The following is a 27885-nucleotide window of genomic DNA, read 5'->3' as shown; positions in this document are numbered from 1 at the left end:
GGGCCCCGTCCCTCCGTAGACCATGCCCCCCGCCCCTTGTCCCTGTCCCACCAGTCTTCCGTCCCTCCTCAGACCCACGACCGTACCTCGTCCCAGACTCCGCCCCTCTCCCCAGGCCCCACCCCGCCTCCAGCTGAACAGGCACTTGCCTTTGCCCGCCCCGCCCATCCGCAGACCCCGCCCCCTCGCGGCCCAGGACCCGCTTCCTCCTCAGACCCGGCCCCGCCCCTCGCCTAGGGCCCCGCCCCTCCTCAGAGCAGGCGCCTCCCCACCCCCCGAGACTTAGTCTCCCGGGCCGGCGCGCGCGGTTCCCGTCACTAGCACGCGCGGTGGCGGCGGCGGGAAGATGGCGGCGTCCGGTGGCGGTGGTGGCGCTGGTGGCGGCGGCTTCGGCGCGGGCCCGGGCCCCGAGCGCCCGAACAGGTGAGAACCAGCCCACAGGGTGGGCCTGCACCTGCCCCGGGGCTGGAGTGACCTAAGGGGAGTCCTGGAGGAGCGGCCTGGGCAGACTCGAGGATTTTTACGGGGGCTGCGGACTTTAGGTGGCTATGGAGTACTGAGGGGACTGAGGGCTGTTCACGGGCATCCGAAGGCGGGTTGGGGGCCCCAGGGCCTCCAGGCGTCTGCATGCGGCCCTAGGGGCCTGAGAGTGCTTTGAGGGGTGTGGAGATCTGAAGGGAAACCCAGGGGCTCCTGACTGTGATGTGGCCATGGGGGAACTGGGGATGCCAAGGGGTCTGGGAGGCAGGGAGGTCCTGAGCAGGGGCCATAGAAGGTCTTGAGGTTGTTGAGGCTGTCTGGGCTACTCTGAGGAGGGGCTGAGGGGAATTTGGAGGGCTGAGGCCCACGGCTTCTTGGAGGGTGCTGAAGGACCCTGAGGTTTCTAAAGGTGGTCCTGAGGACAGGCTGAGGGGACCTGGGAGGGATGAGGACTGTAGAAGGTTGGGAGTAGGAGGCTCAAGTGAACCCAAGGGCCTGAAAGAGGCCTGAGGGACCTGGGAGAACCTGAGAGAGGGAGCTGAGGGGCCCTGGGGGTCCCAGTGAGTCCTGATTGGCAGGGAGAGGTCTTGGGGTCCCAGGGGTCCTGAGGGGCTAGAGTGGGTCTTGGGAAGCCTGAAGATGGTGAGAGAGCGCTGAAGGTTTAAAAAATACATGAGAACGGTCCATCCTTGTGGCGCCTCCCTACGAGCCCCATGGGGTGTAAATCCCATTCACCCCCAGGGCAAAGAACTTGAAGCAAGGTCTTGCCCTCAGATCAAGGTGGAAGAATTCACCCCTTTTGGTCTGAGAGAGGCCCCCTTTCCCTTTGGACAAGTCCTGAGACTGGTTGTTTGAACCGAAGAATTGGCATAGCAATTGAAGGTATTTTTATGCATTGTTCTGGGTTCTCAGAGGGAAAGAACACCTGCCTTAGGATGTAAGACCTCCCTCCCTCTTCCCATTGCACAAGGCCAGAGTAGTCTAGACCCTCTCATCCCGGTCCCCCAGGACAGTCTGCTACCCTTGGCTGGCCAAGGAAGAAATTCGGACTTTTTCTTGCTGGTGAGCTTATGGGAGCAAATAATTTCCGTCAGCGTGATAAATGATGAAATGGTCAATACTCGTGTGCCTCAGAAAGGCCTGAGGGTCCGGGTGCATGAGTTGGGCTTTGGAGGCCTGTAGTGGGGAGCAAAGAGAGATCAGGGGATTTGGGAAGACATGCAGGGTGTAGAGTGGACAGGATTTGGTGACCAGTAGGAGGTGGCATGTAAGGGACAGTGAACCCTAGTCCCTGCTTTGAGCCCTGGCTACGGATAACCAGGAAGAATGAGGTATAATTCGTTACATGCTATACAATTCACTCATTTTAGCTGAACAGTTCACTGAGTTTTTTGGAGTTTTTTGTTTTTTTGGCTGCACCGGGTCTTAGTTGTGGCACACAAGATCTTCGTTGCCGCATGCGGGATCTTTTAGTTGCAGCAGGTGGGCTTTTGCGGCATGCGGGATCTAGTTCCCTGACCAGGGATTGAACCCTGGCCCCCTGCATTGGGAGCACGGAGTCTTAACCACTGGACCACCAGGGAAGTCTCCTCACTAAGTTTTAATAAATTTATAGTTATGTACCCATTAACACAATCCAGGTTTTCAGAACGTGTCCATCACCACAATGAATTCCTTCAAGCCCGTTGCAGTCAACCCTTCTCCCACCCCTGGCCTCAGGCACACTCTGATCTGCTTTCGCTCTCTGTAGTTTTGTCTTTTTAGAAATTTTACATGAATGGAATCATATAATATGTGGCTTCTTGTGTCTGGCTTCTGTCCCTTAACAGAATATTTTTGAAGTTTCATCTGTGTTGTCACGTATCAGAAGTTCGTTCTTTTTCACTGCTGCCTACTATTCCATTATATGGATGGACACAATTTGTTTATCCATTTACTGGTTGATGGACATTTGGGTTGTTTCCATTTTGACAATTGCAGATAAAGTTGCTGTGAACATCTGGGTATGCGTCTTTGTGTGGACATATACTGTCATCCTCTTGGGTAAATACCTAGGAGTGGAATGACTGGGTCCTATGGTAGGTGTAGGTTTAAGTTTTTTCTCTTTTTTTCAAATGAGAAAATGGATCTTTTATTTATTTGTACTTAAACTTATAAACCAGCCAGTCAAACTGGGACTATTATTATCATGATGTGGCAAAATACAAAACATCTTTCTACAAATACTAGAGTGATGAACAAATTAGGGGTTGTAATAAAACAGAGCAAAAGAGGCAGAGGAAATCAATGATGCACATTGTAGCGTAACCCTTCGCCTTAGCAATTGAGGTTCTTAACAAGCAGGGCCTCCCCATCCCAGAAAATATAAAAAATTGTTCATTGAATCTTTGTACTTTTGCTTCCTATTTTTTTTAATAAATTTATTTACTTATTTATTTATTTTTGGCTGTGGTGGGTCTTTGTTGCTGCGCACGGGCTTTCTCTAGTTCCAGCGAGCGGCGTCTACTCTTCATTCGGTGCACAGGCTTCTCATTGTGGTGGATTCTCTTTTTGAGGAGCACAGGCTCTAGGCACGCGGGCTTCAGTAGCTGTGGCACGTGGGCTCAGTAGTTGTGGCTCGCAGGCTCTAGAGCGCAGGCTCAGTAGTTGTGGCGCACAGCCTTAGTTGCTCCGCGGCATGTGGGATCTTCCCGGACCAGGGCTCGAACCCGTTTCCCCTGCACTGGCAGGCAGATTCTTAACCACTGCGCCACCAGGGAAGTCCCTACTCATCTACTTTCTGTCTCTATAAATTTACCTCTTTTTTTTTTTGGCCTCACCACACGACTATGCAACGTATTAGTGGAAGCACAGAGTCCTAACCACTGGACCACCAGGGAATTCCCTAAATTTACCTGTTTTATAAATAGAATCATACCATATGTGACCTTTAGTGTCTGGCTTCTTTCACTCCATATTAATATTTTCGAGGTTCATCCACAATATAATGTGTGTCAGCACTTCATTTCTTTTTATGGCTACATAACATTCCATTGTGTGGACATACCACATTTTCTTTATTCGTTCACCAGCTGAAGGACATTTAGGTTGGTTCTACCTTTTGGCTGTTTTGGATAATGCTCCTATAAACATGCATGTACAAGTTTTTGTCTGAACACCTGTGTTCAGTTCTTAGGGGTATATACCAGGAGCAGAATTGCTGGGTCCTATGGCTGTTGTGTGTCCTTGAATATGCAGTCACCACCCAACACTACGTGGTGTGTTTATTAGTGGAAATGCCTTGAGGGTAGAGAGCACGTCTGTCTCGTGTAGTCTTGGTCTTGTATGCCTGGAGTACAGGCAGCCCAGAGGAAAGAAGTGTTCAAGAAATGTGGCTGGGGGACTTCCCTGGTGTTCTGTCCAGTGGGTAAGACTCTGCGGTACCAATGCAGGGGCCCGGTTTTGATCCCTGGCTGGGGAACTAGATCCTGCATGCATGCCACAACTGAGTCCGCATGCCGCAGCTAAGAAGTCTGCATGCCGCAACTAAGAAGTCTACAAGCCGCAACTAAGACCTGGAGCAGCCAAAAAAAAAAAAAAAAGGAAATATGGCTGGGAGGGAGGGATGGATGAATGAAGTGTGGGAAAGCTCTCTAGGGCTTGTAGTCTGGCTGGTAGGAAGTCCCTTCTAGGTGGTCAGGTCTGTCCCTTGCCTTCTCGGGGAGACTTGTGGGCCTGCCAGGGACCGGGGGGGAGGCTGGCCCTGTCTGTGAGGCTGGTTTTCCAGCCTTCCAGGTGGTGCCTGCATCTGCCTTTTTGTCCCATGAAGGGTTTTGTCATTTGGCCAGGGGTGGGGGTGGTTCCTGTCTTCCCCTTGGCCCTTCCAACGGTCCCACAACTTGAAAAACTATCCTTAGGAAGGACTGCGTTCCCCCAGCCGCCCCCAGCATTATATAACTTGTTTGTTCCAACTTCACTTTTCTGCAACCAAGGGGGAAAAAAGAAAGAGAAAAGCTTATTCTCCTTCCTTCCTATCTCGAGGGATCAACAAAAAACCCGTTGCCTAGTAGAGATGGTCGTTAATGACCAAGCCGAACCTCTGGGATGGACAGAGCATGGCTGCCTTGGCTGGGCGCTTGCTGAGGGGAGGTGGGGTCCTAGCTGCAGGCTCACTCACACAAAAGAAACTCGTTCTGCAGCAGGCCCCCTCTCAGCTCCACCTCAGGCCCTTGAGGGGGTCCAGGCTCCTGGAGAGAGAGGAGGTTTACAGTGTGTTGTGAGGGGGTGGGGGAACTCTCCCAGGAGTCGCACCTCCCCAGCTAAAATTCCATTGCTGTGAGGTACCTGGCCTGCCTAGTTCTGGAGGAACCTTCTCACCACGAAGTTTCTTCAGACATTGGGCCTTTGGCATCCTCTCTTCACCGCCCATCTTTCCTAAAGGTGTCTGGATGGGGCCCAGTCTCATTGATTCACACTGCTTCTTGGGGGGTGAGGCAGGAGTATCTGGGTGAGGGGCACGCCAGTCATAGGTGTTTCTCTGGGAAGTCGTGACTGGGACATAGTGTGAGTGGGTTTGGCACAGTTCAGCTGAGGCGTCTGCTTCTGGCTTGGTGGCCTTTGCTTGTTTAAACTTTCTTAACAAGCCCTCTCTGGCTGCACCCTAGGTTGTCTCCACTAATCCCTGAGGCTCTGGAAGAGTCCAGCCCCCCAACTCCTGCGTGAAAGACTGGGCAATGATTTGGCCTTCTGAGAAGATTCTTGTTCCTTTGGCCTCATCCTCTCTTCACCTGAGAGGGAGAGACAGGAATTTGACCCTTCAGAGACAGGAACTCAACTCCTCCTAGGAATTCTGGGAGATCTGGTGGCATCAGGCACCTCATCAGACCCACATGCTTGTTGCATGCCTTGGGCACATCTGCAACCCTCTGTGTGTTAGTCTTCGTCCAGGAAGTGGGACCCCAGACCCACTGGGCAGGGTAGCTGGGAAGAAGCAAACTAGGGTGAGGGTATGCTCAGAGGGTGCCCAGCATGTTGCACACATGTGTGTGTGAGTGTGGAAGTGGCAATGTTGTGCTGCAGTCCTGAAGCTGTTAGCATTCTGTCCGCTGTGCCTACGTGGACCAAGAAGGGATCATGGGGTGTTTGGCAGGTCTTGCTAATGAGCCAATGTGGCAGGTTGGGAAGAGAAAGTTGGTATCTTAGTCTGTTTGGGCTGCCATAACAGAATACCATAGACTGGGTGGCTTATAAACAGCAGAAATTTAGTTCTTGAAGTTCTGGAGGTTGAGAAGTCCAAAATCAAGGCGCCGACAGATTTGGTGTCTGGAGAGGCCACTTCCTGGTTCATAGACATGGCCTCCTTGCTGAGTCCTCACATAGTGGAAGGGTCTAGGGAGCTCTCTGGGGTCTCTTTTATAAGGGCACTAATTCCATTCATGAGGGCCCCATCCTCATGACCTAATCACCTCCCGAAGGCCCTGCCCTCTAATACCATCACATTAGGGAATAGGTCTCAATGTGTGAATTTTGGGGGGATACAAGCATTCATTCTGTGGTTGTCAGCTTGAGCAGTTCAGAGGATGGTAGTATCATTACTTGGTGGCCATGAGAGGGACAGTGGCAGGGCCAGTGGGAGAATGGAACATGTCAAGTCTGAGCTGCTTCTGCAGCATTGAGAGGACAGATGCTGCCATGTGAGCCTGGCACCTAGGAACAGAGTGTAGAGCATGAGCTGGTGGGTCTTGGCAGAGTATTGGGGTGGGGCAGTTGAGTCTGGGGTGAGCTGGAGAAAGTGCTGGGCAGAGGTGCTCGGGGCCTGGGTCACACAGCCCAGCTCCTCTGGGAGTGAGGCGCCCCATTCCTCACCTTCTCACCAGTAGGGTCCCTTGAGCTCACGATGTGAAATTGCTCTGAAAACTGCACACTTCGCCCTGAATTGTGCAGCCTGATTGTCTCATAGCTGAACCACTTCCATCCAGTAGCTGCAACCCCCCGGGGATGGCCTTCTTGTCAGCCATAGTTATGGGGTAGAAAGGCTTTATTAGCCTCTGCTATCATTGCGCCATCTCTAGGGAGTAGATGTAGTGTGTCATCGCACTTTCCTTAACTGGTTATGTTTTATTGCCGATCCTCACGGGAGAGCTCAGAGGGGCCAGGTTGGAGGTTTGCGCCTGCCTCCCCCCCAGACACTTTAAAAGTGGGGCTTCTCTGCACTCCTGCCCTTTGGTCTTGGGGCATGTTTCAGACTTAGGGTTGAAGGCCCTGGAGAAGGGGGAGGAGGGAGGGTGACTTCTCGGCATCCCCAGCTCCTTCCTCTTGTGGATGGGACTCATTTGACACCTTTCTCTTCCCCTGGCGATTGTCGGTGGTCTCATGCCTCCTGTGTGCCTGCCGCTGCGCTTGGTGTTGGGCATATGGGGCCCCCGGACAGATGGGCCATGCCTGTGTGGGACACTTATGTGCCAGCAAGTGAAACAATTGGGCCGTCATTTCCCCACGGTTGCCATAAAATGTCCCGAGGCTGAGTTGGAGGTTCCTGCCTTCTCTGGAAGGTTCTGAGAGTCTCCTTACAGATGAGGTTGAGCAGAGTCTAAAGGTTAGTGCCATCAGCTTGGGGGAAGGGAGTCTCGGGAGGTGGCCTGTTTTTCTGGGTACAGGCAAGTGGCATGTGCAGGTTCTGGAGGGGGAGGAGCCTGGCTTTTTAGGGGTCCAGAGGGCAGAGAGGAGCTGGAGAGGGTGAGAGGGAGGAGTGGGGAGACTGGGGGCTGGTGCAGGGTTTGGGTGAGGGGGCACCTGGGTCAGATTCGTGTTTTGGAAGGATCCCTCTGGCAGGAGATGAGGGGCCCTGGGCTGAGGCGGGGGCGTGGAGATGGTGAGGCGGGCATGGGTTTGGGGAAGATTCAAGGTTGAACCTGTGTGACATGCTGACCCATGGTGGCAGCCAGGTTGGGAGTCACCAGCTCTCAGGTTTCTGCCGTGGACCAAAGAGTGAGTGCTGGTGGAGGACGCGTCAGGCAGGAGGATGAGGCCCCACTTGGCTTGAGAGGCTCTGCTGCCTGAGAGCATCCAGTGGGGACAGGGAGCAGACATGGACATCTGGCCTGGAGGGCTCAAGGTCCCCCCTCTGTTCTGGAAAGTCCTCGTGCCTCTCCTTGCTCGAGGGTCCCTGGTCTTATAACAACCAGGACCTGGTCCTTCCCAGTTCGATTCCTGCCTCTCCTCTCTGACCTCCTTGAGAGCACTTACCACATGCACACTTATTTGCTCTCTCTTCTTTTAATCTATTGGCACACTGTGTTGCTTCCACCTTTGAGCCACATCCCCGTCCGGCCCCTTCTTCCACCTCCACCTCATCCTGGCTCTGAGCTGCCATCGACTCTTGCCCTCCTGGCTGCTGTCCCCCCACCTCCAGTTGGCGGGACCCTCCCAAGGCAGGCATCAGACCAGGCCGTCCCTTGCCTGACACCTGCCGGGGGCTTCCTCACTCTCAGAACAGTCTCAGAACAAAATTCACTTCTCCACATGATCCCCTTGTCCCCCACGGCGAGGCCCTGCCCGCCCACGGGCCCCCGTGCTTCCACAGCCCACATCTCCAACAGCAGGCTGGTGCCCCTCCTGGGCCTCGTGAGCTCACCCTCCCTCGGCTGGGGTGACCTGTCCCAGAGCTTTGCACAATTCCTGTGTTGCCTCCTTGGGGCCTGGCCACTCTGTCCACCATGACTCCCCCCATCTGCCCCTCTTTGTCCTCTGCCCCAGGCTCATGGTCCATTCTGTGTTCTTAAGGATCTGTGTCCCCTAGAATGTGTGCTCCCCGCAGGCAGGGCTTCACTGTGGAGGCTCTGATACAGTCTAGCGGATATTCTACATACAGTCTACGATGGATTTGCAGGAGGAGCTGGCCTGACTGGGAGGCTTCTGGAACGGCCCTCCACGGCCAGCCGAGCAAGGGTCACTCTTATCCTGATTTTTGTTAATGGCAGGGTTCGGGTAGAGAAACAGAGACTCACAGGTGTGTTGTCAGTGAGTCAGCCCCGTTAGAGAGAAGCCAGTGAGCAGTACCCTTTTGCACGCGCTCCATTTAGTTCACGGACAGGATCTTAGCGCTGTGTTGGAGACGGGGAAAGGACCAGCCGCGCTCCCTGTCCAGCTGCCTGCCGGGGGAAGTGGGGGCTGGGGCCCGCTGGGTCCCCACCGGGCCGACCCGCCCTCCTCCTGTGGTAGCCGCTCCGCAGCTGTGCAGACGGGCTCTTAACACTTGTTAACCCTGAGTCTCCAGTCCCTTCCTCCTCCCCGCCCCTTTCCCATTTCCCTTCAGAGAGGGCTGCTCAGGATTCACAGAACTCATCCCCCATGGCTATGAGAGCGTTTCCCTAACATTCCTTGGCGGAGTGGGTTTTGGGGCGCATCCAGCGTGATTTCAGACCCCTCGCCGAGCAGCCCTGCTGCTGAGCTCTTCCCGCAGACCACCTCGCTGCACACTGAAAATACTGTGATTCGGGAGGAAGTAACCGGCACCTTTGGGGAACCGCAGACCTTTCCTATGAGGGAAGCAGCTTCCGGAATTGAACACGCTCAGCCTGGAGGAAATCTTGAGGGGTGGACCTTTGGGCTTTTAAAGGCCTCAAGGGGGGGTCACCCGAGGAGGATCAAGGATCGAGGCCGAAGACGTTTTCTGACGCCACAACTGCGAAATTCCACAGGGGTCAAAGACAGGATCCTAGCAGGAGCGGGCTGGGCTGGGCTGGGCTGGGCTGGGCTGGGCTGGGCTGGGCTGGATATCCGGACAGCTCGCCTCTCAGAGGGATGTTAGAATTTGAAGCAGTCTGCCGGAGGAAGCAGGAGCAGGGAGACGTGATCACTCAGAATCTTCCATGACTGTAGCTGAGAGTGGGACATTCTCCCAAGGGAGGGTTTGGGGGTGTGTGACAAAATGCCCGTGAAGCAACAGTCATGTAGGGGAGCCCCGCTGCAGACCCCTGAGGCAGCCTCAACTTGGAAAACTTCCAGGACTATAGTTAAAGTCATAACTGTGTGCTGGCTTGGTGAAGTCTGGTTGATCCTAGGAGGGCTTCTCTTGCTCTCTCTCTTTTTTCCCCACCTCTCTCGTGCAAGGGGTAATGGCAGCCCGTGGGCCGTAAGGCAGGGAGACTGGGAACACACAAATGTTTATGCTCCACGTGAGTCACTTGTAGAAACTCTGGGTGGTGTTTTCCTTGCCGAGGCTGATGGCATTGGGCTGCCCTGCAGCTCCAGCCTTAGGCGTGCTTCCAGTATTTTAGCATTTAGAGTTGCTGAACTTTCACAGTAGGGGGCATGGGTAGCTTGCTGACCTTTCACAGGGAGACGGCTGGGCTGTCTCTTTACGGGCAGACGGGGCTCGGGCTGGGTCTGGTCATCACCCACTCGCCTGCAGATCAACCAGTGAGGCTTCCTCGTCCGCATTCCCAGGGTAGGAAGCCAGTGTGCATTGCAGGGAGAGGTGGTAGCTGGAGAAGTATTAACTCCACAGTAGTTTTTCGAGAGGCTCATCCAGAATTCGAGCCCCGGATCAGAGGCTTCTGACATTGAAGGCCCCTTTTGGTTACGAGAGCCAGAAACTCAACTCGACTCACTGCCTTCAGTTAAAAAATAAAAGTTCATCGTTCACATAAAAAATAAGTTCAGGGAGAATTCCAGTTTTTAAATTCATTAAATTCAGAGCTCAGATGATTCCTCTGGAACCTGTGACTCCCGTCTCTTAGCTCTTGGCTGGGCAAGGTAACCTCACCTTGCTCCCCATCATCCCAGCAACCCTAAGGGGAAGGGAAGTTTCCATCCTGGTGGCTCCAGCAAAAGTCCCAGGGAAGGTTTTGGTTGGGTCGAATGGGTCACACTCCCTATCCTGGGATCAATCAGCATGGCTGGGGGCCTGGGAGGCTCTGGTTGGCCAGGCTGGGTTATGAATTCTCCCTTTTCAGCCCAGGGGTGGGTCTCCTGATCCTTACCACTGGGGCTGAGAGTGAAGGAGGTTCCCTGAGGAAAACAGGGGGCCCTTAACAGAAGAAGGAAGGGTTGTTGGCACCCCCTAAAATGAAGATATTCATGAGAGGCCCCTTTTGATGCCTAAGTTTGTGCTGCTGTTGGAAGGTCCTTGCTGAGCCATACCCATACTGTGTCTGCCTGCATATGGCCTAGCACCACTGGGCATGAGCGCATGCCATTTGGTGGAACTGTCCCTTTCAGAACCTCAATACCTGCCCTGCCAGGGGAGACAGCTGGGCTGGGTCCTGAAATGCTGGCATTTGCAATGCTGGATTCTCAACAGGGTTTCCGAGTGGTGTTCTGGGGCCATGCAGTCATGTGCCTACTTGCCTAATTTGTAGAGTGAAGGGGTTTTGCTCATTCAAGTGGCCCCATCTCCAAGCCCAGTGCAGCAGGGATAATGTGGGGGGATGGGCTCTTACTGGGATCAGCCTCTTGTCAGTGGGTGTGAACAAAACAGGCGAAGCTTCACCCTGAGACCTGCTTATTAGTCGCCCTTGCTGCCCCTGGCATTGGGGCCCTGGCTGGGCTTTGAGGGGTCACGGAGGCTGTGGGGAACCCTGGCTGGACCATGAGGGCAAGGGAGGTCATGGGGGAGACCTTCTACTTCGAGAAGGCTTGGAAGGGAAAGTGATGGAGGAGCGTGGAAGAGCTAGTGGGCTTGAGAGTGCAGCATAGGGAGGAGGGGTGGAGGTGGGGGGCAGAAGGAGTTGGCCCTTCAGCCTGGGGAATAGCATGAGTAAAGTGTGGAGGCCAGACATCCCAGAGAGGAGCCTGCCAAGGGCTTCCTGGTTCAGCCCAGTCAGAGGATAACATACCTAGTCCCAGGACTTGGACCAGGAGGTTGCGTGGAGCGGGTAACAGAGCAGATATATGCAGCAGATACCTGCAACAAGCAGAGATATGAGTCAGGCCCCAGCCACTGCTGCCACCTAGCAGCCATCCACCTGCCACCTCACCCATCCTACCCATCCATCCATCCTTCCATCCGTCTGTCCATCTACCCATCCTTCCATCCACCCACTCTTCCATCCAACCATCCATCCGTCTGTCCCATCTGTCTATTCATCTACCCTATCACCCATTGTCCATCCATCCATCCATCATCCGTCTACCCATCTATCCATCCATTCATCCACCCACCCACTCAGCCATCCAGCCATTTAATCAACAAGTGTGACTGAGCTCTGAGTACATGCTGGGCATGGTGCCAGGTGCTGGAACACAGCAGGAGACAGAACCCACCCTGCCCTGCTTGGTGAGGCTCCTGTTGCAGCTTCGAGGAGACAGGTTGGAAACAGACGGATGGTTTACCAGGTGGAGCGATGGGCAGGCAAGACAAATAGAGCTGGGTTGGGGTCGGAGAGGTGTGGAGGCCTGGGTGGGGCTTTCCCACTGTGACCTGGCAGAATGGGGTTACCTCCCTCGTAACGGGGGGTTAGTGGGATAGTCCACACCCTTGCCCTGGCTGCCACTGAGGAGCCACATCCTGCCCTACTTGCTGTCCAGCTCCATGTCCACCTCCTGGCTTGGCCTTCCTGGTGAGTGGTCTCAGCTCTCCCAGCCTCAGTCTCCCTGTCTGCATCATGGAGGTGATCAAGGGGCCCATCCACCTGGGGCTACAGAGAGGCTGACACTGGCCAGGCCTCTTACATGCTGTGTGGCCTTGGGTGGATGCCTGAACCTCTCTGTGCCTCAATGTCCCTATCTGTAAAATGGTGACGATAGTGGTATACCCCTCTCTAGGCTGCCCACTGAGAGGCGAGCTGGGAACCAGGTTGGCACTGCCCCGGGCCCACAGTCTTGCATGGAGTGGGTGCTCGCTTGCCAGGGTGGGGAGAGGTGGGGGTGCGTGGAGGCAGAGAGCTTGCTGATGATGAGGGAAGGAGGGTCTGGGTGTCCCCCTTCTGTCTTCCTAGACTTGAGAAGTTTCTGGAGTTGGCAGGTCTGGGACTGGGGAAGTGCTGCCTACAGGGTCCTCTTGTCCATCAGCAGTGGCCAGATCCTCACGCATCCTGGGCTCCCTGGGGCACCAGTCAGAGGCTGGGGTGAGGGCAGAGAGCCTGGGCAAGAGGTCACGGCTGGGCTTCAGGGCCACTGGGCTCACTGTGGTCCCTGAAGAGCAAGACTGTCGGAGAGCCACAGGTGGCTTAGGCAGGAGAGTGATGGACTTTGATGTCATTGTTGCCTTCTGCTTGTGGGAGGGTGGGCCATACCTGTAGAGTTCTTGGCTGTAACCCAGTGAGTATTGCGGGAGTGGGGGAATTCACGCGGTTTGTCCCTGTCTCAGAAGGGCGGGATAACGGAGCTGACCGGGTGGTTCCACTTGCCTTGAGTGCAACCAGCACTGAGCGAGGCTGTCCGGCGCCAGGCTCTGTGTGCGCAGGATCCCAGCCAGGCTTTGGGGATGGCTGGTGGGGTCTCATTGTGAGGCTGGTGACTTGTGGGGCCAGGCACACCCCTGCCTCTACTCCCAGCCCCTAGGAATTTGCTCCTGTCACCTCTCTGGGTCCTTGGGAGGAGTCATGATGGTTCTTCAGAGGTGGACGTGGGTTCTAGAACCTGTCTGCCTTCCCTACCACCCTCTGGACCCTGAGCCTCCCTGGCTGTCACGTGGGGGTTCTCAGGAGCCACCAGTCCCGGGTGCCGGCAGGTTGCATGGTTCCCTCCTGCCGGTACTCCCCAGCACCCAGCACCGCCTCTCTTCTGTCACCCTGTCACTGCACTGCAGGCACAGAGAGGCAGGAGCCAAAGACATACGTGTGGGGGGTGGCCCTGCCTGGTGATGCCCTGAAGATGAGGTGGGCAAGTGTGGCCTGGCGCCCCTTTGCAGGGCTCAGGGAGAGCGTCTCTGTGGGCGACGTGCTCCCAGGGTGGGCTCACAGTGGGCCCTAGATGTGTCCACGGCCCAGCTCTTGGAGGAGGCAGAGCAGGTGGGAAGGAGTGGATGAGGCTCTGCCCCTGCCTGGCGGCCTGGCTCACCTGGCCTCCCATGGGGTGCGCAGATCCACCTTGGCACTGGGCATCCTGATTTAAATTATCGCAGAAGATGTAGGAAGTAACCAGTATGATGACCAGGAGGGAGAAATAAAACAATTCAGCTGATGCTGTGGAAAGAGCCCAGGCTCAGCGGCACATGGGATCTGGGGCCCTGGCCAGATTTTCTTCTCTCTCTCTCTCTCTATGGGTCTCTGTGCCCCCCAGTCTCTCTCAGTGGTTTGGCCTCCAGGCCTGCTGGGACCCTGCTCTGAGGACCTTCATCTGCTCCTGGGTTCCACACTTGTCCACACAGGAGCCCTGCTCTTTCATCTGCTCCCCAGAGCGCCCAGGGATCAAGCCCTGTGAGAGGACTGCAGGCATCTCAGAAGGAGCTGCCCCTTACCGTGGGGCTGCGGCTGTCTGGGGGTGAGGAGGGCGGAGCCGGCCTGGGGTGAGCAGCCCCAGGAGAGAGCGTGCTGACGTGAGCATGGGGGCTGCCGGCCAGCCGGAGCATTTGAGGGCTACTGCCAGGTGCCAAAACATGGTGACTCCATCCTTTGGGCTGGGAGCACAGTACCCAGAGCTGTGAAATACTGTGGTAACCACAGCAACAGTGGCTTGGGGTGTCTGCCTTTGTGGGACATCTGGGACCTTGGCTCAGACGCACCTTTGATCCATGGAGCTGCGTGCCTGGAAGGCAGAGCAGTGGCCTTGGCAGAGTCAGCAGGCTGTAGTAGAGCAGGAAGTGGGAGCCAGTACTGGAGCTGCCTGCAGCCATGGGGTGGGGGCCATGCTGGGCCTCAGTTTCTCCATCTTTTTTTTTTAATAAATCTATTTATTTATTTATTTTTGGCTGCCTTGGGTCATCGTTGCTGTGTAGCCTTTCTCTAGTTGTGGTGAGCAGGGGCTACTCTTCATTGTGGCGTGTGGGCTTCTCATTGTGGTGGCTTCTCTTGTTGCGGAGCAAGGGCTCTAGGCGTGCGGGCTTCAGTAGTTGTGTCACTCATGCTCTAGAGCGCAGGCTCAGTAGTTCTGGCACACGGGCTTAGTTGCTCCGCGGCATGTGGGATCTTCCCGGACCAGGGAATCGAACCCATGTCCCCTGCATTGGCAGGCGGATTCTTAACCACTGCACCACCAGGCAAGTCCAGTTTCTCCATCTTGAAGGGGACACTTGCTGCACTGACCTCCTGGGCTGGCCAGGGATTCATGAAGTTCTTTGTGAAGGGCTGTGCCCAGCATGTGCTCTGTCAGTGAGCCTGCTTTGTGAAGGGTCTGAGGCGGGCAGGAAGGGGAAGCCAGAGAAGCTTCCAGTGTGGCTGGATAGGAGGCAGTGGTTGGTGGTGTGGGAAATAGGACAGAGAGGTGACCAGCGGGCTGCCGGCACTTCTCCATCTGCAGCTAGAGAGCCCCATCCCCATCCCCCAACCTCTGTTCCCCCCCCCCGCCCCGGGTCTCTGTCCCCCTCTCTCTGGGTCTCTGTCCCCCTCTCTCTGGGTCTCTGTCCCCCCTCTCTGGGTCTCTTTCTCTCTCTCTGGGTCTCTCTCCCCCTCTCTGGGTCTCTGTCTCCCTTTGTCTCCCCTTGTGTCTTCCCTGCTGATGCACCCAGGACCCTAAGGCGGAGTGGCCTGGAGCTCCCTGGTACTGCATCAGCCGGGGTGTGAGCCAACCAGCTGCGCTGCGCTGCTGTGCTCCATCGAGCCACATGGACAATAAAACCAAAATTGGCTTTGAAAGTGGAAGTGCTCTCTGTTTTGAGGGGAAGTGAGGGAATTTGCATGTCAGAACAGTATGTTAAAGGGGCAATGCCGTCAGACTCTGTTCTGGCCTGAGTTTTGGGCTCCATGTGGGGGTGGGAAAGGAGTTTACAAAACCCCAAAGAAATGTTTCCATGAAATTCTTTCTTGGTCTTGCCTTTTCCCATTTTTTTTTTTTTTGGACATTCCAGTGAGAAGAACTTTCCGGGGCTTCATATCTCTCCTGTGGGCTTGGGAAACCGACAGTGGAGACCAGGGCCAGCAGCCGGGCGAGGGCAGGAGGAGGGGAGCGCCCACCCCGCCAAGTGCTGCTCCCAAGGCAGCCCCTACCGCCGTCGCGGGGCCCTGTCACTGTTGGTGTGGCTCTCCACCTCCTGTGGCTGTCCCTCACTAGGCCATCCTGCCTTGGGTCCCCCCGAAGCAGGCCCTGAGGCAAGGACTCTAGCCCCTGGTGTATTTGGGGGGTGACCCCATGAAGGATGGGGGGCAGGAAGGAGTCCCCACAGGGGGCGCCAGCAAGGATCCAGCGACAGCATGGGCAATGGGCTCAGCAGGCTGGGGACGCCTGGAGGTTGTGGGGATCCTGCCACAGGTGGGCATATACCCCACCTAGTCCCACTGGCTGTCAGCCCCTGTGCAGGGACATCCAGAGGGAGGCAACAGCTGTGTCCCCGTGTCCAGCACGGGACTGCACATGGCTGGGGGTGCCTGATGACAGTGCTAGAGAGACACAGCGCGGAGGTTGGGGTCAGGACAGCGGGGGGCACATGGTCAGAGGCCAGGTCCAGGCTGAGGGTGCAGCTGGGGAGGCAGTGAGTGGCCTCCAGAGACGCCCTGACCCGGCTGCTGACGCATTGGCTCCGATGACTCAGCGCGGGTGACCGTGGCTTGGGTGGCTGTCTGGAGACTCGGACTAGCTCAAGGGCTGCCGCTGCCGCCTTCCTGGGGGCCCGGGGCCCCGCCTCGCCAGCCGCCCCCTGTCTGGGCCGGCCTGAGTAATGGGTCCTTCCCTTAGTCATCGGTCCCAGGCCCCGGCCCTCCCTCTTCCTCCTGCCCACCTCCACCCAGCCAAGCCTGCTTCTCTGTCTAGGCTGGGGACTCTGGCCCCTGCCGGCTTCCTCCCTCCTTCCTTGAGTTCCCCAGAGGCTGTGAGGTGTGTGTGGGGTAGCGGTGGGGGCTTCAGAGACAGTTGTCCCACTGGTGAGATGGGAGGAGGAAACCAGCCTTGTGAGGTGCCGTGAGCCTTGCTGGAGGCACGAGGAGGAGCGCCTGGGACAGGATGAGGCATGTGCAGAAAGGGGCCGTTTCCTACCCCCTTGGTGCAACTTGGGCTCCACACCCTGTAAGCAGAAGTGCTATGGGCTTTGTAGGGGTTCCTGGGCCGGGGTGTCCTAACTCCTACAGAGGAGCGTTTTAATGCTTAGAGTATGCACGGCCTCCGTGCTCGGCTGGAGGGCAGCCCTTTGTACCCCCTTAAAGGGTGTTTAGCTTGTTTCCCATCTTCAGCCCCCAGAAATGGTATTTGGTAAATATCCTCACACATCTCTCAACTTGCACATGTGAGTACATCTCAGGTAAATCCCAAAAGTAGACTTGCTAGGTCAAGGATGTGAGCCTTTAGAATTTTCCTAGGTCTACCAAACTGCCTGCCTGGGAGTTGTCCCTCTTTGCACTCCTGCTGGGAATGGACAAGAGCGTCTGCTGCCAGATGGCCCACCCCATGACTCTGCCCACCTGAGGGGTGAAGCCAGTCCTTTGGCAAGCACACTTCCCTTATCATGAGCGAGGCTGAGTCTTAGGTCTCTCCAGCCAGCTGTGCTTCCTTTCCTAGGAACCGTCAGCCCACATCCTTCTGTGACATTGCTGGCTTTGTATTGATTTCTTGGTGCTCTTTATATATGGAGGACCACAGTAAATATATGTCCAGGAACCAAGCAGCCCCAGGATGAAGTTGCCTCTGGTGTGAGATCTTTCTTCTGGTGAAAACATGCATAGGCACGCCATTCCCCAGAGCTCAGAGGAAGCACAGGAAATCCTCCCAGCTTGCCTCACACTCTCAGAGGAACTTCTAAGAAAAAACTGAGGCCAGCTAAAAGCAAAATGTCAAAGGCTGGGTTGGGGGAATATACAAAATCTGTGAGGTGAGGTGTCCACAGAGAGGCCAGCTAGGCTCACTTGACACCTGCCGTGGGCTGGTGCTCTGTGGGTGGTTCCAAGCTTCAAGTTCCCAAGCACTTGGCCCCATTCAAAGGCATACGAGTGGCTTGTATGGTTGGTGGCAGGATGTAGCCCCCCACTGGGCCTTGCCAGCCCAAAGTGAAGCTGGGGGAAGTGGGTCTGTGGTCCCTCATTTCCCAGGAGGTGATGGGGGCTGGGGAGCCTCATGGCAGCTCTGTGACGTCTGCTCCTCCCTTCCCCTCCCCACCTTTTTAAAAAATTTTGGCCGCGCTGCACAGCATGTGGGATCTTAGTTCCCAACCAGGGATCGAACCCATGCCCCCTGCAGTGGAAGCGTGGAGTCTTAACCACTGGACCACCAGGGCAGTCCTGCCTGCCCCATTTGAGAGCTGAGAAAATGAAGACCCAGAGGACCGGGCAACGTGCCTTAGTCACACAGCTGGCAGATAGCAGGGCAGCCTCGGAATCCTGCCCTCTGCTCCTCACACCAGGTGCCGGAGCCTGGAGCAGCAAGGGCCGTGGTGCAGTCCGGGCAGTCTTTCCGGAGTGGGTCTGGCCAAGATTCACCTCCCAGGCTTTGGGTCCCGGCCCAACCCTCCAGACACTCTGCTCAGGGCCAGGATCCAGGCTTGGATAACTCTAGGGGATCCTGGTGATGCAAGTGGCGCACAGGTGCTGTCTGCGTGTCACCTCCTCACACCCCGCAGCCCCTGCTGTGCTGAGTGGCATCTGCGGAGAGCAGCACTGCCATCCCCAGGGCTACCCAGACTGGCCAAGTCTACGTCTGTGTCTGCATCTTAACACGGTCCCTGGTTTGAGACACACCTCTTCTCTGCCCCCTGGTCCTGGGAGGGAGGTTCCAAGGGGTCACACCAGCCGTCCCTGATCCCAGGCCACTGTGCTGCACAGGGAAGGTGGAGCACCTGGCCCCAGGCAGGAGGGGGCCCATCTTGGCAGGGGAGGTGGCTCTGCACAGGGACGGCCGTTCGTGGGAGTCGGGCCTTAGGGCCAACACCCAGGATGCAGCCAAGCCCTCTGCTCCCAGGCTGGGCATCACTGTCTAACCTCAGGGGTGGCAGAGCTGGGAGGAGAAGCTGGGGACACCCCCACTTTTTCTGGCCTCTGCACCTCTCTGCTCCCAGCTCCTGTCTCCTCGCCCCGAGACATTCACAGCTTCGATGTGAAGCCAGTTCTGGATGATGTGACCGCTTTGGGTCCCCATTTCCCGGACTGTGTGCCTGACGAGGGCAGGTCTGCTCTGTCTCATTCATGCTGTGTCCTCCCACCCATGAGAAACAGACAAGGGGCTGACAAAAAAGCCCATGAGGAGAGTGGGGGAGGGGGGGATGGATCTGAGCACCTCAAGGGTCCTTGGAGGCTCATGTGGGATGTGGCTTTGGCTCGGCGGTCCAGAGGCCCGTCACAGGGTGTCGCCGAGAGGACACAGCAAGACCCTGTCCCTGGAGATGTCCTGGCAGGGCCTGTATGGCTGAGGGCAGCCCTGGCCAGTGGGTGGGTACAGTTTGAGACCTTCTGAATCCTGAGGGTCCAATGACATTCTCTTCGTGATCTTCAGAACATGGGTCAGGTGGGGTTCTTGGGAAACCAAAAGAGCAGAGACTCGGATCCGAGCAGTGACCCAGTCAGGAAGGATGGGCTGGATGCAGCAGCACTGGCTGCTTCCTGCCTGGGAGAGGAGGGGGGCGTGTGAGGTGGGCATCCCCTCCACCTGGTGGGGAGAGGCGACTCGGCCAAGCTAGAGACTCAGGGTCCTCCTGGGTCCCTTTCCTTCCCTCCCTCCACTGTCTGCACACCCAGCCTCCGGGACAAACCCAGGATCTGGCTACCGACACCACTGGCGTCCCAGTATCACCAGCTCAGATGACCACAGCGCTGGGCTCTGACTCACATGTGTTCCTGCCTCCCAGAGACAGGATGGTTTTCCGCTAAGCACAGGTGGTGTCCCCCTGCCACGTCCCCTGTCCCCCCGCCATGTCCCCACACCTTCGGAACCCTGAGCATCTCGCAGGCCTGCAGGCAGTGCCCAGGGCCCTGCAGCCCCTCTGCCCATTGGATGGTTTACCCCTTTTCCCGAGGCTCTGCAGAAGGGCCGCTGAGGTGGGCGGCCTGTGCCAGTCGGGGACCTCCCGTCAGCAGCGACTGTGTGTCTTGTGCCCGACGTCAGCTCTTTTACCCCTGGTTGTGTTTTGGGAGCCGGTGGGCAGTAGGAGTCGAGGAGCCTTCTTTCTCTTCCTGCTTTCTTGGAAAGACCAGTGCCCACATTCCTGGCCCTCATTTGTGGGCAGGCATCAGTCCCAGGAATGGGAAAGCAAGTTCCAGAGAGCCGGAGGCCATGGGGAGAGAGCAGAGGGCTGGGGAGGATGGCCTTTGCCTGGGGTGGGGTGGGGGCTGAGAGAGTCCTGGGAAGGCTCTTGACCCCATGGAGGCTGATGGGCATTGCCCCCTTCTGTTGTGTTTGGAGGAGGAAGTGATATATTAGGGGCTCCTAAACTCATTTATCGATGCATTTCTTTTTTTTTAAAAATTTTTTAAAATTAATTAATTAATTAATTTATGGCTGTGTTGGGTCTTCGTTTCTGTGCGAGGGCTTTCTCTAGTTGTGGCAAGTGGGGGCCACTCTTCATCGCGGTGCGCGGGCCTCTCACTATCGCGGCCTCTCTTGTTGCGGAGCACGGGCTCCAGGCGCGCAGGCTCAGTAATTGTGGCTCACGGGCCTAGTTGCTCCGCAGCATGTGGGATCCTCCCAGACCAGGGCTCGAACCCGTGTCCCCTGCATTGGCAGGCGGATTCTCAACCACTGCGCCACCAGGGAAGCCCTATCGATGCATGTCTACAAAAGTTTTCCGAGATGAAACAGCAAAGGGGACGGGCTGGGGAGGGGGTAGGGGATGAGGGGAAGCGAGTGGGGGTGATAGGGGCTGGGCCACAGAGGACCTTGTATGCTGTGAGGCCCTGGAGGTCATGGCAGGGTTTTGCCCAGGACCTGAGAAGGCTCAGATGTCCTTGAGTTTTGTTTTGTTTTTGAGGTGAAAGTCATATAACATAAAATTCACCATTTTAAAGTATATAATTCAGTGGCATTTAGTGCTTTTACAATGTCGTGCAACTATCATCTCTGTTTAGTTCCAGAACGTTTTCATCACCCCAAAGGGAATCCTGTACCCTCAGGCGGTCACTCCACACCCCCCCTCCCCCAGCCCCTGGCAACCACTAATCTGCTTTCTGTCTCTGTGGATTTCTGGACATTTCATATAAATGGAATCATGCAACACGTGGCCTTTCGTGTCTGGCGGCTTTCACTAAGCCTGATGTCTTCAAGTTTCTTCCATGTTGTAGCATGACTCAGCTTCATTTTTTTTTTTATGACTGAGTAATATTCCATTGTATGCATACACCATGTTTCGTTTATCCATTCATCCACTGATGGGCATTTGGGTTATTTCCACCCCTCTCCTTTTCAAAACTTTATTTTTATTCCAAGGCAACCTTTGCCTTGTGCATCCTCATTTTGAGGTGCAGGAATCTGTTTTACTTATCACATCCCCAGCTAACTGCCCCCGTAGGTAAATCCATCTTAGGGCAGTTATTCTTGGTTTTACGGCTTCCTTACATTGGTGACAGGAAGATCCCATGCAACCTGCTGTTTCCTGGACCCGGGTTCAGTCCTCCTGTGTCCTCTTACAGCTCTGGGGCTGCGGACAAACTGCTCAGCGTGTCCCTGAAAGGTAGGACTGACAGGCGTTTGCCCTCGACTGGGTGTCCACCGAGTGCAGCCAGAGCGAAATTCTTCTGTAAACGGCCAGGGTGACTTTATGGTCGTGTGGCTGCCCTCCCCTGGGGTACAGGGCACAAGAGGCATGCTGGCTGGTGTCAGAGTGGCTAGACCTTGAAGGTCAGCACCTGCTGGAGGTGGCTCTCCCTCTCCCACGGTGAGAAGCTGGCCCGTGGCACCCCCAACCCCGGGGCTTAGTGCCACCCGGGAGGCTGCAGGTTTCGAGTTCCTCCTTCAGACTTGTGCTGGAGCTCTGTGCTGGCAACTAATCCCACCCTGCCTCCTGCAGGGGAGAGAAGAGGGGCTTACTCGTGGGGATGGCTCACTGGGGCACAGGGGACAGTGAGGTGACATGGAGAGTCCTATACCTTAAAATGAGCACTCAGTAGGCACAGGTCATTTTATTTTTTATTATTTGTTTATTTATTTATTTTTGGCTGTGTTGGGTCTTCGTTGCTGTGCGCGGGCTTTCTCTAGTTGTGGCGAGCAGGGGCTACTCTTCGTTGTGGTGCGTGGGCTTCTCATTGCAGTGGCTTCTCTTGTTGCGGAGCATGGGCTCTAGGCATGCAGGCTTCAGTATTGTGGCTCGTGGGCTCTAGAGCGCGGGCTCAGTAGTTGTGGCACATGGGCTTAGTTGCTCCTTGGCACGTGGGATCGTCCCGGACCAGGGCTCAAACCTGCATCGGCAGGCAGATTCCTAACGTCCCCAAATCCAGAATAAAAATAGAAGCGGCCCACGAGCCGCAATACTGCACCACCAGGGAAGCCCCGGCACAGGTCATTTTAGAATGAAAGCTAATGAAATAAATTTTTAAAGAGGAGAAGGTTGGAAGCAACCCAAAGGTTCATAGATGGGTGAACAGATAAAGGAATTATGGTGTGTCCTCACAGGGGAATATTACTCGGCTAGAAAAAGGAGTGAAGCGTTGACACACGCTACAACATGGATGAAACTTGAAGACATCAGGCTGAGTGAAAGAAGCCAGATACAGAAGACCGCATGTTGCATGATTCCATTTACATGAAACGTCAAAACAGGCAAATCCATAGTTACAGGAAGCAGATTATTGGTTGCCAGGGGCTGGGGGAGGGGGATTGGGGGGGGTGACTGGTAATGGGTATGGGTCTTCTTTCACAGTGCTGAAATGTTCTGGAACTAGATAGAGGTGATGGTTGCATAACATTGTGAGTGGATTTTATGCCACTGAATTGTACAGTTTAAAATGATGAATGTTATGTGAATCTCATCTCAAATACAAAAAAAAGGGATGCGGGAGCCTCTGCAGGTCCTGCATCAAACCCATTTCACAGGTGGCAAATGGAGGCTGGAGAGGCGCATCCACAGCCACGGCCAGTCAGTGGGCAGGTGGAAGACACCATTGGGACCCAGGCCTGGTTTCCACTTCTCTGGGGCTGGTTCTGGCAATTTTGCCTCCACCCGGGGCAGCTTCAGAGCCCTGCCAAGCCTGCCCAGGGACCGGACGGCCCTGAGGCCTGTGAGCCACCTGCCCACCTCTGCTCTCCCACAGCATGGCCGACAAGAACGGGGCCCTCAAGTGTACCTTCTCGGCCCCGGGCCACAGCACCAGCCTCCTGCAGGGCCTCGCTGCCCTCCGCGCCCAGGGCCAACTCCTGGATGTCGTGCTCACCATCAACCGAGAGACCTTTCACGCGCACAAGGTGGTCCTGGCCGCCTGCAGCGACTACTTCAGGTGAGCGTGGGCCCCCAGGGGCAGGGTGGAGGGTGCTGCCCTTCTAAGAGGGAAGATCTCAGGGCTGGGCATCTAGACGGGGATGGCTCTGAGGGAAGATGGCTGGGGTTAGCCCATCTTTGGGTTTGGAGAGAAGTCCAGTAAACCTGCAGGTTTTTCCAGGTTTGCTACTTATTCAAACTTGTGGGGGACACTGAGCAGACAAGCAGAGCATGCCTGGGGGACAGAGGTGGGTGCCCGATTAGCAGCTTCTGCCCTGCCAAGGTGGCAGGGCTCCATCAGCTTTTCATTCTAAGTCTTTATTTGATGCCTGCATGTGCCAGGCGCTGTTCTAGGCCTTGGGGATTTAGCAGGGATAAGACAGGCATGAGCTCTGCCCACATGGCACCTGTGCTCAGGCTGAGGGATGGGAGGGACACCTGCTCGGCAGCCCTTGTGTGTGCCAGGCTCTGTCCAAGGCCCCACGTGATGAGTGAGGCCTTGCTGGGTGTACCGGTCTCTCTACCCTGAAGGCCCTTTCCTGAAAGCTCCTTCCCTGTGCCTGGCTGAGCAGGGGAGCGAGGGCCCCACGGAGCAGGGCTGGGGGCCATTCTCATCAGCTGGGGGCTGTCACAGGCTGGGGACAGTCTCCCTCATTCCCTTAGTGACCAGCTGGCAAGCTTCCTCCTGACACCAGAGAGAGCTGGGGTGCCGCCCTGGGGGTGGTTCTTCAGCCCCACTTTGCCAGGGGTGGCCGAAGCGTTCCCACCTGCCATCCCAGGTGCCCGTCTCGGGCTGCATGTTCCTCGCAGCTGGGGTGCCTTGCCTGGTGCGCCCCCTGGCTGCCCGCCCCACGGGCTCAGAGGGGCCATTCTGGGGAGTTGGAGCAGCCAAGCCATCTGGGGCGCCGCTTCTATTTTTGTTCTGGATTTGGGGACGGGCGGGCTGGCCCAGCCAGAACTGCCCTTTAAAGGCTCCTCTGTGCTGGCACTGCAGTTGGTGAGGCCTTAAAAGGCAATGCTCCCTCCCGTCACCGTCACCATGATTGCTTCTGCCTTCGATGGGCTGACGGGACTCGTGGGGACAAGAAGGGGCAGGGTCCAGGGGGCTGGTAGAGCACTGCGGTGGAGGGTTGGGCGGTTGTTAGTGGCCCCACGGCAGCACCAAGTTCAGCTGTCCCTCCTCTGGGGCCTGAGCTGGGCCCACTGGGTGTGCGACTAGGGGACGGGCATCTGTCGGGCAATGTCGGGAAGTTCTTTCCCCTCAGACGGCTGTCACAGATGTGTGCTGATGGTAGTTATAGTTATGATGAAATGCCAGCTTGCCCCAAGCTGGAGCACATGCTATCTTCTAGAACCTGCCATGAACCCTGAGCAGTCACTGGGGTTCTCACCCCTCTTCCTGGTGGGGGGCCCTCAAAGGTCATGGGGAGCTGTGACCCAGGGCCTACGTCTCTCAGCAGCGCTCACGTTAGCGCTGCTTCTCAGAGCAGGATAGCAGGCTGACAGAGCTGGGGTTACTTGCTGCTGGGGGGCAGGTCTCACGATGGGCTGGTGTTCCTTTGGGCCATTCTCAGGGGGCTTTCCTGACCACGTAAGCCTCTGGAGATGGCAGGGACCCTAGCACAGCCCCCTGATTGGGCACTCTGACCTGGGCACCCTCACCCCTCCCCAACCCATGTGACAGTGACCCAGGCTGGGGAAGGTGGAGCCAGCTGCCCACGTGAGGGGCTGGGCTCTGTGAACTACAGTGCCTAGTGCCCTTGGGGGTCCCTGCCTTGTCTCCTGAACTTGCCACCGGCGTGGTCGTCCAGGGCTGGGTGTTAAGGTGGGGCTGGAGACCTGTCCCCAGAGCCAGAGCCAAAGCCAAGGTTTGGTCTTCTCTTGCACAGCCGCACCAGCCCCGCAGCGAGCAGCCCCTGGTCCCCGCCCTTTGAGCCAGCTTGGCCCCAGCACCGCACACCTCTGGGTGAGGCCAGGCAGGGCTCCACCTAGGGGGGCAGAGTGGGGAGTTGCTGCTTGTAGGAAGACGCATGGCTAGGGGTGGATTAAAAATCTTTCTTTTCCTTTTTGCCTGTCTTTAATGAGCATCCGGCCTGCTTTCCCCTGGCCAGCCGTGCCCTGCTCGCAGTGTCCCGGGGCCAGGCCGTGCTCGGGCAGCCACAGTGCCCCTTGGCTGCCCCGAGCCCACATGCTGTGTTTCTGACCTTCAGGGCCATGTTCACGGGCGGCATGAGGGAGACGAGCCAGGACGTTATTGAGCTGAAGGGCGTGTCGGCCCGTGGCCTGCGGCACATCATCGACTTCGCCTACAGTGCCGAGGTGACACTGGACCTGGACTGCGTGCAGGACGTGCTGGGTGCAGCCGTGTTCCTGCAGATGCTGCCCGTGGTGGAGCTGTGTGAGGAGTTCCTCAAGGCCGCCATGAGCGTGGAGACCTGCCTCAACATCGGCCACATGGCCACCACCTTCAGCCTGGCCTCGCTCAAGGAATCGGTGGACACCTTCACCTTCCGGCACTTCCTGCAGATTGCTGAGGAGGAGGACTTCCTGCACCTGCCACTGGAGCGCCTCGTCTTCTTCCTGAAGAGCAACCGGCTGCAGAGCTGCGCCGAGATTGACCTGTTCCGTGTGGCCGTCCGCTGGCTGCAGCACGACCCCGCCCGGCGGCTGCGCGCCAGCCACGTGCTCTGCCACATCCGCTTCCCGCTCATGCGGTCCTCAGACCTGGTGGACAGCGTGCAGACGCTGGACATCATGGTGGAGGACGTGCTGTGCCGCCAGTACCTGCTGGAGGCCTTCAACTACCAGGTGCTCCCCTTCCGGCAGCATGAGATGCAGTCGCCACGCACAGCCGTGCGCTCGGACGTGCCCTCGCTGGTTGCCTTTGGCGGCACGCCCTACACCGACAGCGACCGCTCGGTCAGCAGCAAGGTGTACCAGCTGCCCGAGCCGGGGGCCCGCCACTTCCGTGAGCTGACGGAGATGGAGGTGGGCTGCAGCCACACGTGCGTGGCCGTGCTGGACAACTTCGTGTATGTGGCCGGGGGTCAGCACCTGCAGTACCGCAGTGGCGAGGGCGCCGTGGACTCCTGCTACCGCTACGACCCCCACCTGAACCGCTGGCTGCGCCTGCAGGCCATGCAGGAGAGCCGAATCCAGTTCCAGTTGAACGTGCTGTGCGGCATGGTATACGCCACGGGCGGCCGCAACCGGGCCGGCAGCCTGGCCTCAGTTGAGAGGTACTGCCCGCGGCGCAACGAGTGGGGCTATGCCTGCTCACTGAAGCGCCGCACATGGGGCCATGCGGGTGCCTCGTCTGGGGGCCGCCTCTACATCTCGGGCGGCTACGGCATTTCGGTGGAGGACAAGAAGGCCCTGCATTGCTACGACCCCGAGGCCGACCAGTGGGAGTTCAAGGCTCCCATGAGCGAGCCCCGAGTGCTCCACGCCATGGTGGGCGCCGGCGGCCGCATCTACGCCCTTGGCGGCCGCATGGACCACGTTGACCGCTGCTTCGACGTGCTGGCCGTGGAGTACTACGTGCCCGAGACGGACCAGTGGACCAGTGTGAGCCCCATGCGGGCCGGACAGTCAGAGGCCGGCTGCTGCCTGCTGGACAGGAAGATCTACATCGTTGGAGGCTACAACTGGCGTCTCAACAATGTGACAGGCATCGTGCAGGTGTACAACACTGAGACGGACGAGTGGGAGCGCGACCTGCACTTCCCGGAGTCCTTTGCGGGCATCGCCTGTGCCCCTGTCCTGCTGCCCCGGGCCAGGACCAGGAGGTAGCTCCCCGGACCCCGGTTCCTGGCCTGGCCGCCTGCTGTTTCTGCGAGGGGCTTGGCGGGTGCACGTCTGGGCGGGGAACTTCGAATCCCCACCCCCGCGGGCTGGTCTCGCATAAGGCACCCTCCTCACCCCCCTTCCTTCCTGAAGCAGATTCTGGCTCTGTGCCCGGTGGGGGAGGCTGCCAGCAACAAGGCTGATGTGGCAGCAAACTCACACCCAAGGCGGTTTCCTCACCCACCTTGAGTTCTCGCTGGATGGCTGGCGGGCGGGAATCGGGGTCTCCTTTGGGGCGTTGTGGTGTGACTTTGCCCCACTTCTCTCCCCTCCCCCTGCCCAGAGGTCTGAGATATTCAGATGCAAACTCGTTCACAGTTGATCCCCAAATTCCCCCCAACCCCCATGAGTTGCATGCGTCCTTTTTTAAATAAACACACCCCAGATCTCTGTAACATACGGACCTCCAGGAGCAGGAGAAGCGGCTGGCAAGTACCTGGCTTGGGTTGGCCAGAAGGGCACGTTTCCGCCTCCCCAAGAAGCCTGAGCTGCTGGGCAGGAGGGAGCCGGCACTCATTTCCATTCCTGGCCTGGGTCTTAGCACCTTCACGGTGTTCTATCATCTGCTTTCAGGAGGAAGAAAAACACAGTCAGCTCCCAGAGACGGTCCTTACGGGCATCAGGCCTTCCCCTTTGGCCCTGGGTGATGTGTGGGGCCTTAGTAAGCACGGGCTGGCTCTCCTCCTCCCTGTCCCTGTCCCGTGAATGAAGGGGGACGCCTGCTTCAGAATCTCACAGTGCGTCTGCTTTCCACAGGCCTGTCCCGTGCTTTTTATTTCTCCCCCTCTTTCCAGCCCTCTGCTCCCCCCAACCCTGTGCTCAGGTTGACATGCCGCAGGGCCTGTGCCCACCCTGCGTGGGAAGTCAGGCGGGCCGTGAGGCCTCTGCCTTCAAGGGCTTTGCGGCATCTCCAGCCACATTTGTTTTGTTGTCTAAACCTCAAAACCATTTTTTTTGTTGTTGTTCTCTTTTGCTTTTTTTTTAAGAGGCCAGCACCACTGTCTTATAAATGAGATTTGTCCCCTCGGGGCAACTTAAAGTGTCTCTTCTGCTGCTAATGGACGATTGATGTCGTGTCTCTGTGACCCACTCGCCATGTAAAGAATTAACCTCATACCTTAGCAGACGTCGTCTCCTAATATTTTCCTTTTATTTAATAA

At 56.9% G+C, this 27885-nt stretch overlaps 1 protein-coding gene across 2 annotated transcripts; it reads left to right on the top strand.

Annotated features, from left to right (window-relative positions):
* The first annotated feature begins 332 nt into the window (after positions 1-332).
* On the top strand, positions 333-27885 carry KLHL26 (kelch like family member 26). 2 transcript variants are annotated; one of them, XM_068536693.1, is made up of 3 exons: positions 333-423; positions 22716-22898; positions 25090-27885. In XM_068536693.1, exons 1-3 carry the CDS (start codon positions 347-349, stop codon positions 26669-26671), a joined length of 1842 nt encoding a protein of 613 aa, XP_068392794.1. In that variant the 5' UTR covers positions 333-346; the 3' UTR covers positions 26672-27885. The 2 variants fall into 2 exon arrangements, with proteins under 2 accessions (XP_068392794.1, XP_068392796.1); XM_068536695.1 differs by having other exon boundaries at positions 339-423; positions 22498-22898.

Source organism: Eschrichtius robustus, chromosome 2, assembly GCF_028021215.1.
Source record: "Eschrichtius robustus isolate mEscRob2 chromosome 2, mEscRob2.pri, whole genome shotgun sequence".
NCBI lineage: Eukaryota > Metazoa > Chordata > Mammalia > Artiodactyla > Eschrichtiidae > Eschrichtius > Eschrichtius robustus.
The sequence above is the reverse complement of the archived record's forward strand: the minus strand, read 5'-3'. Positions and strand labels throughout refer to the sequence as shown.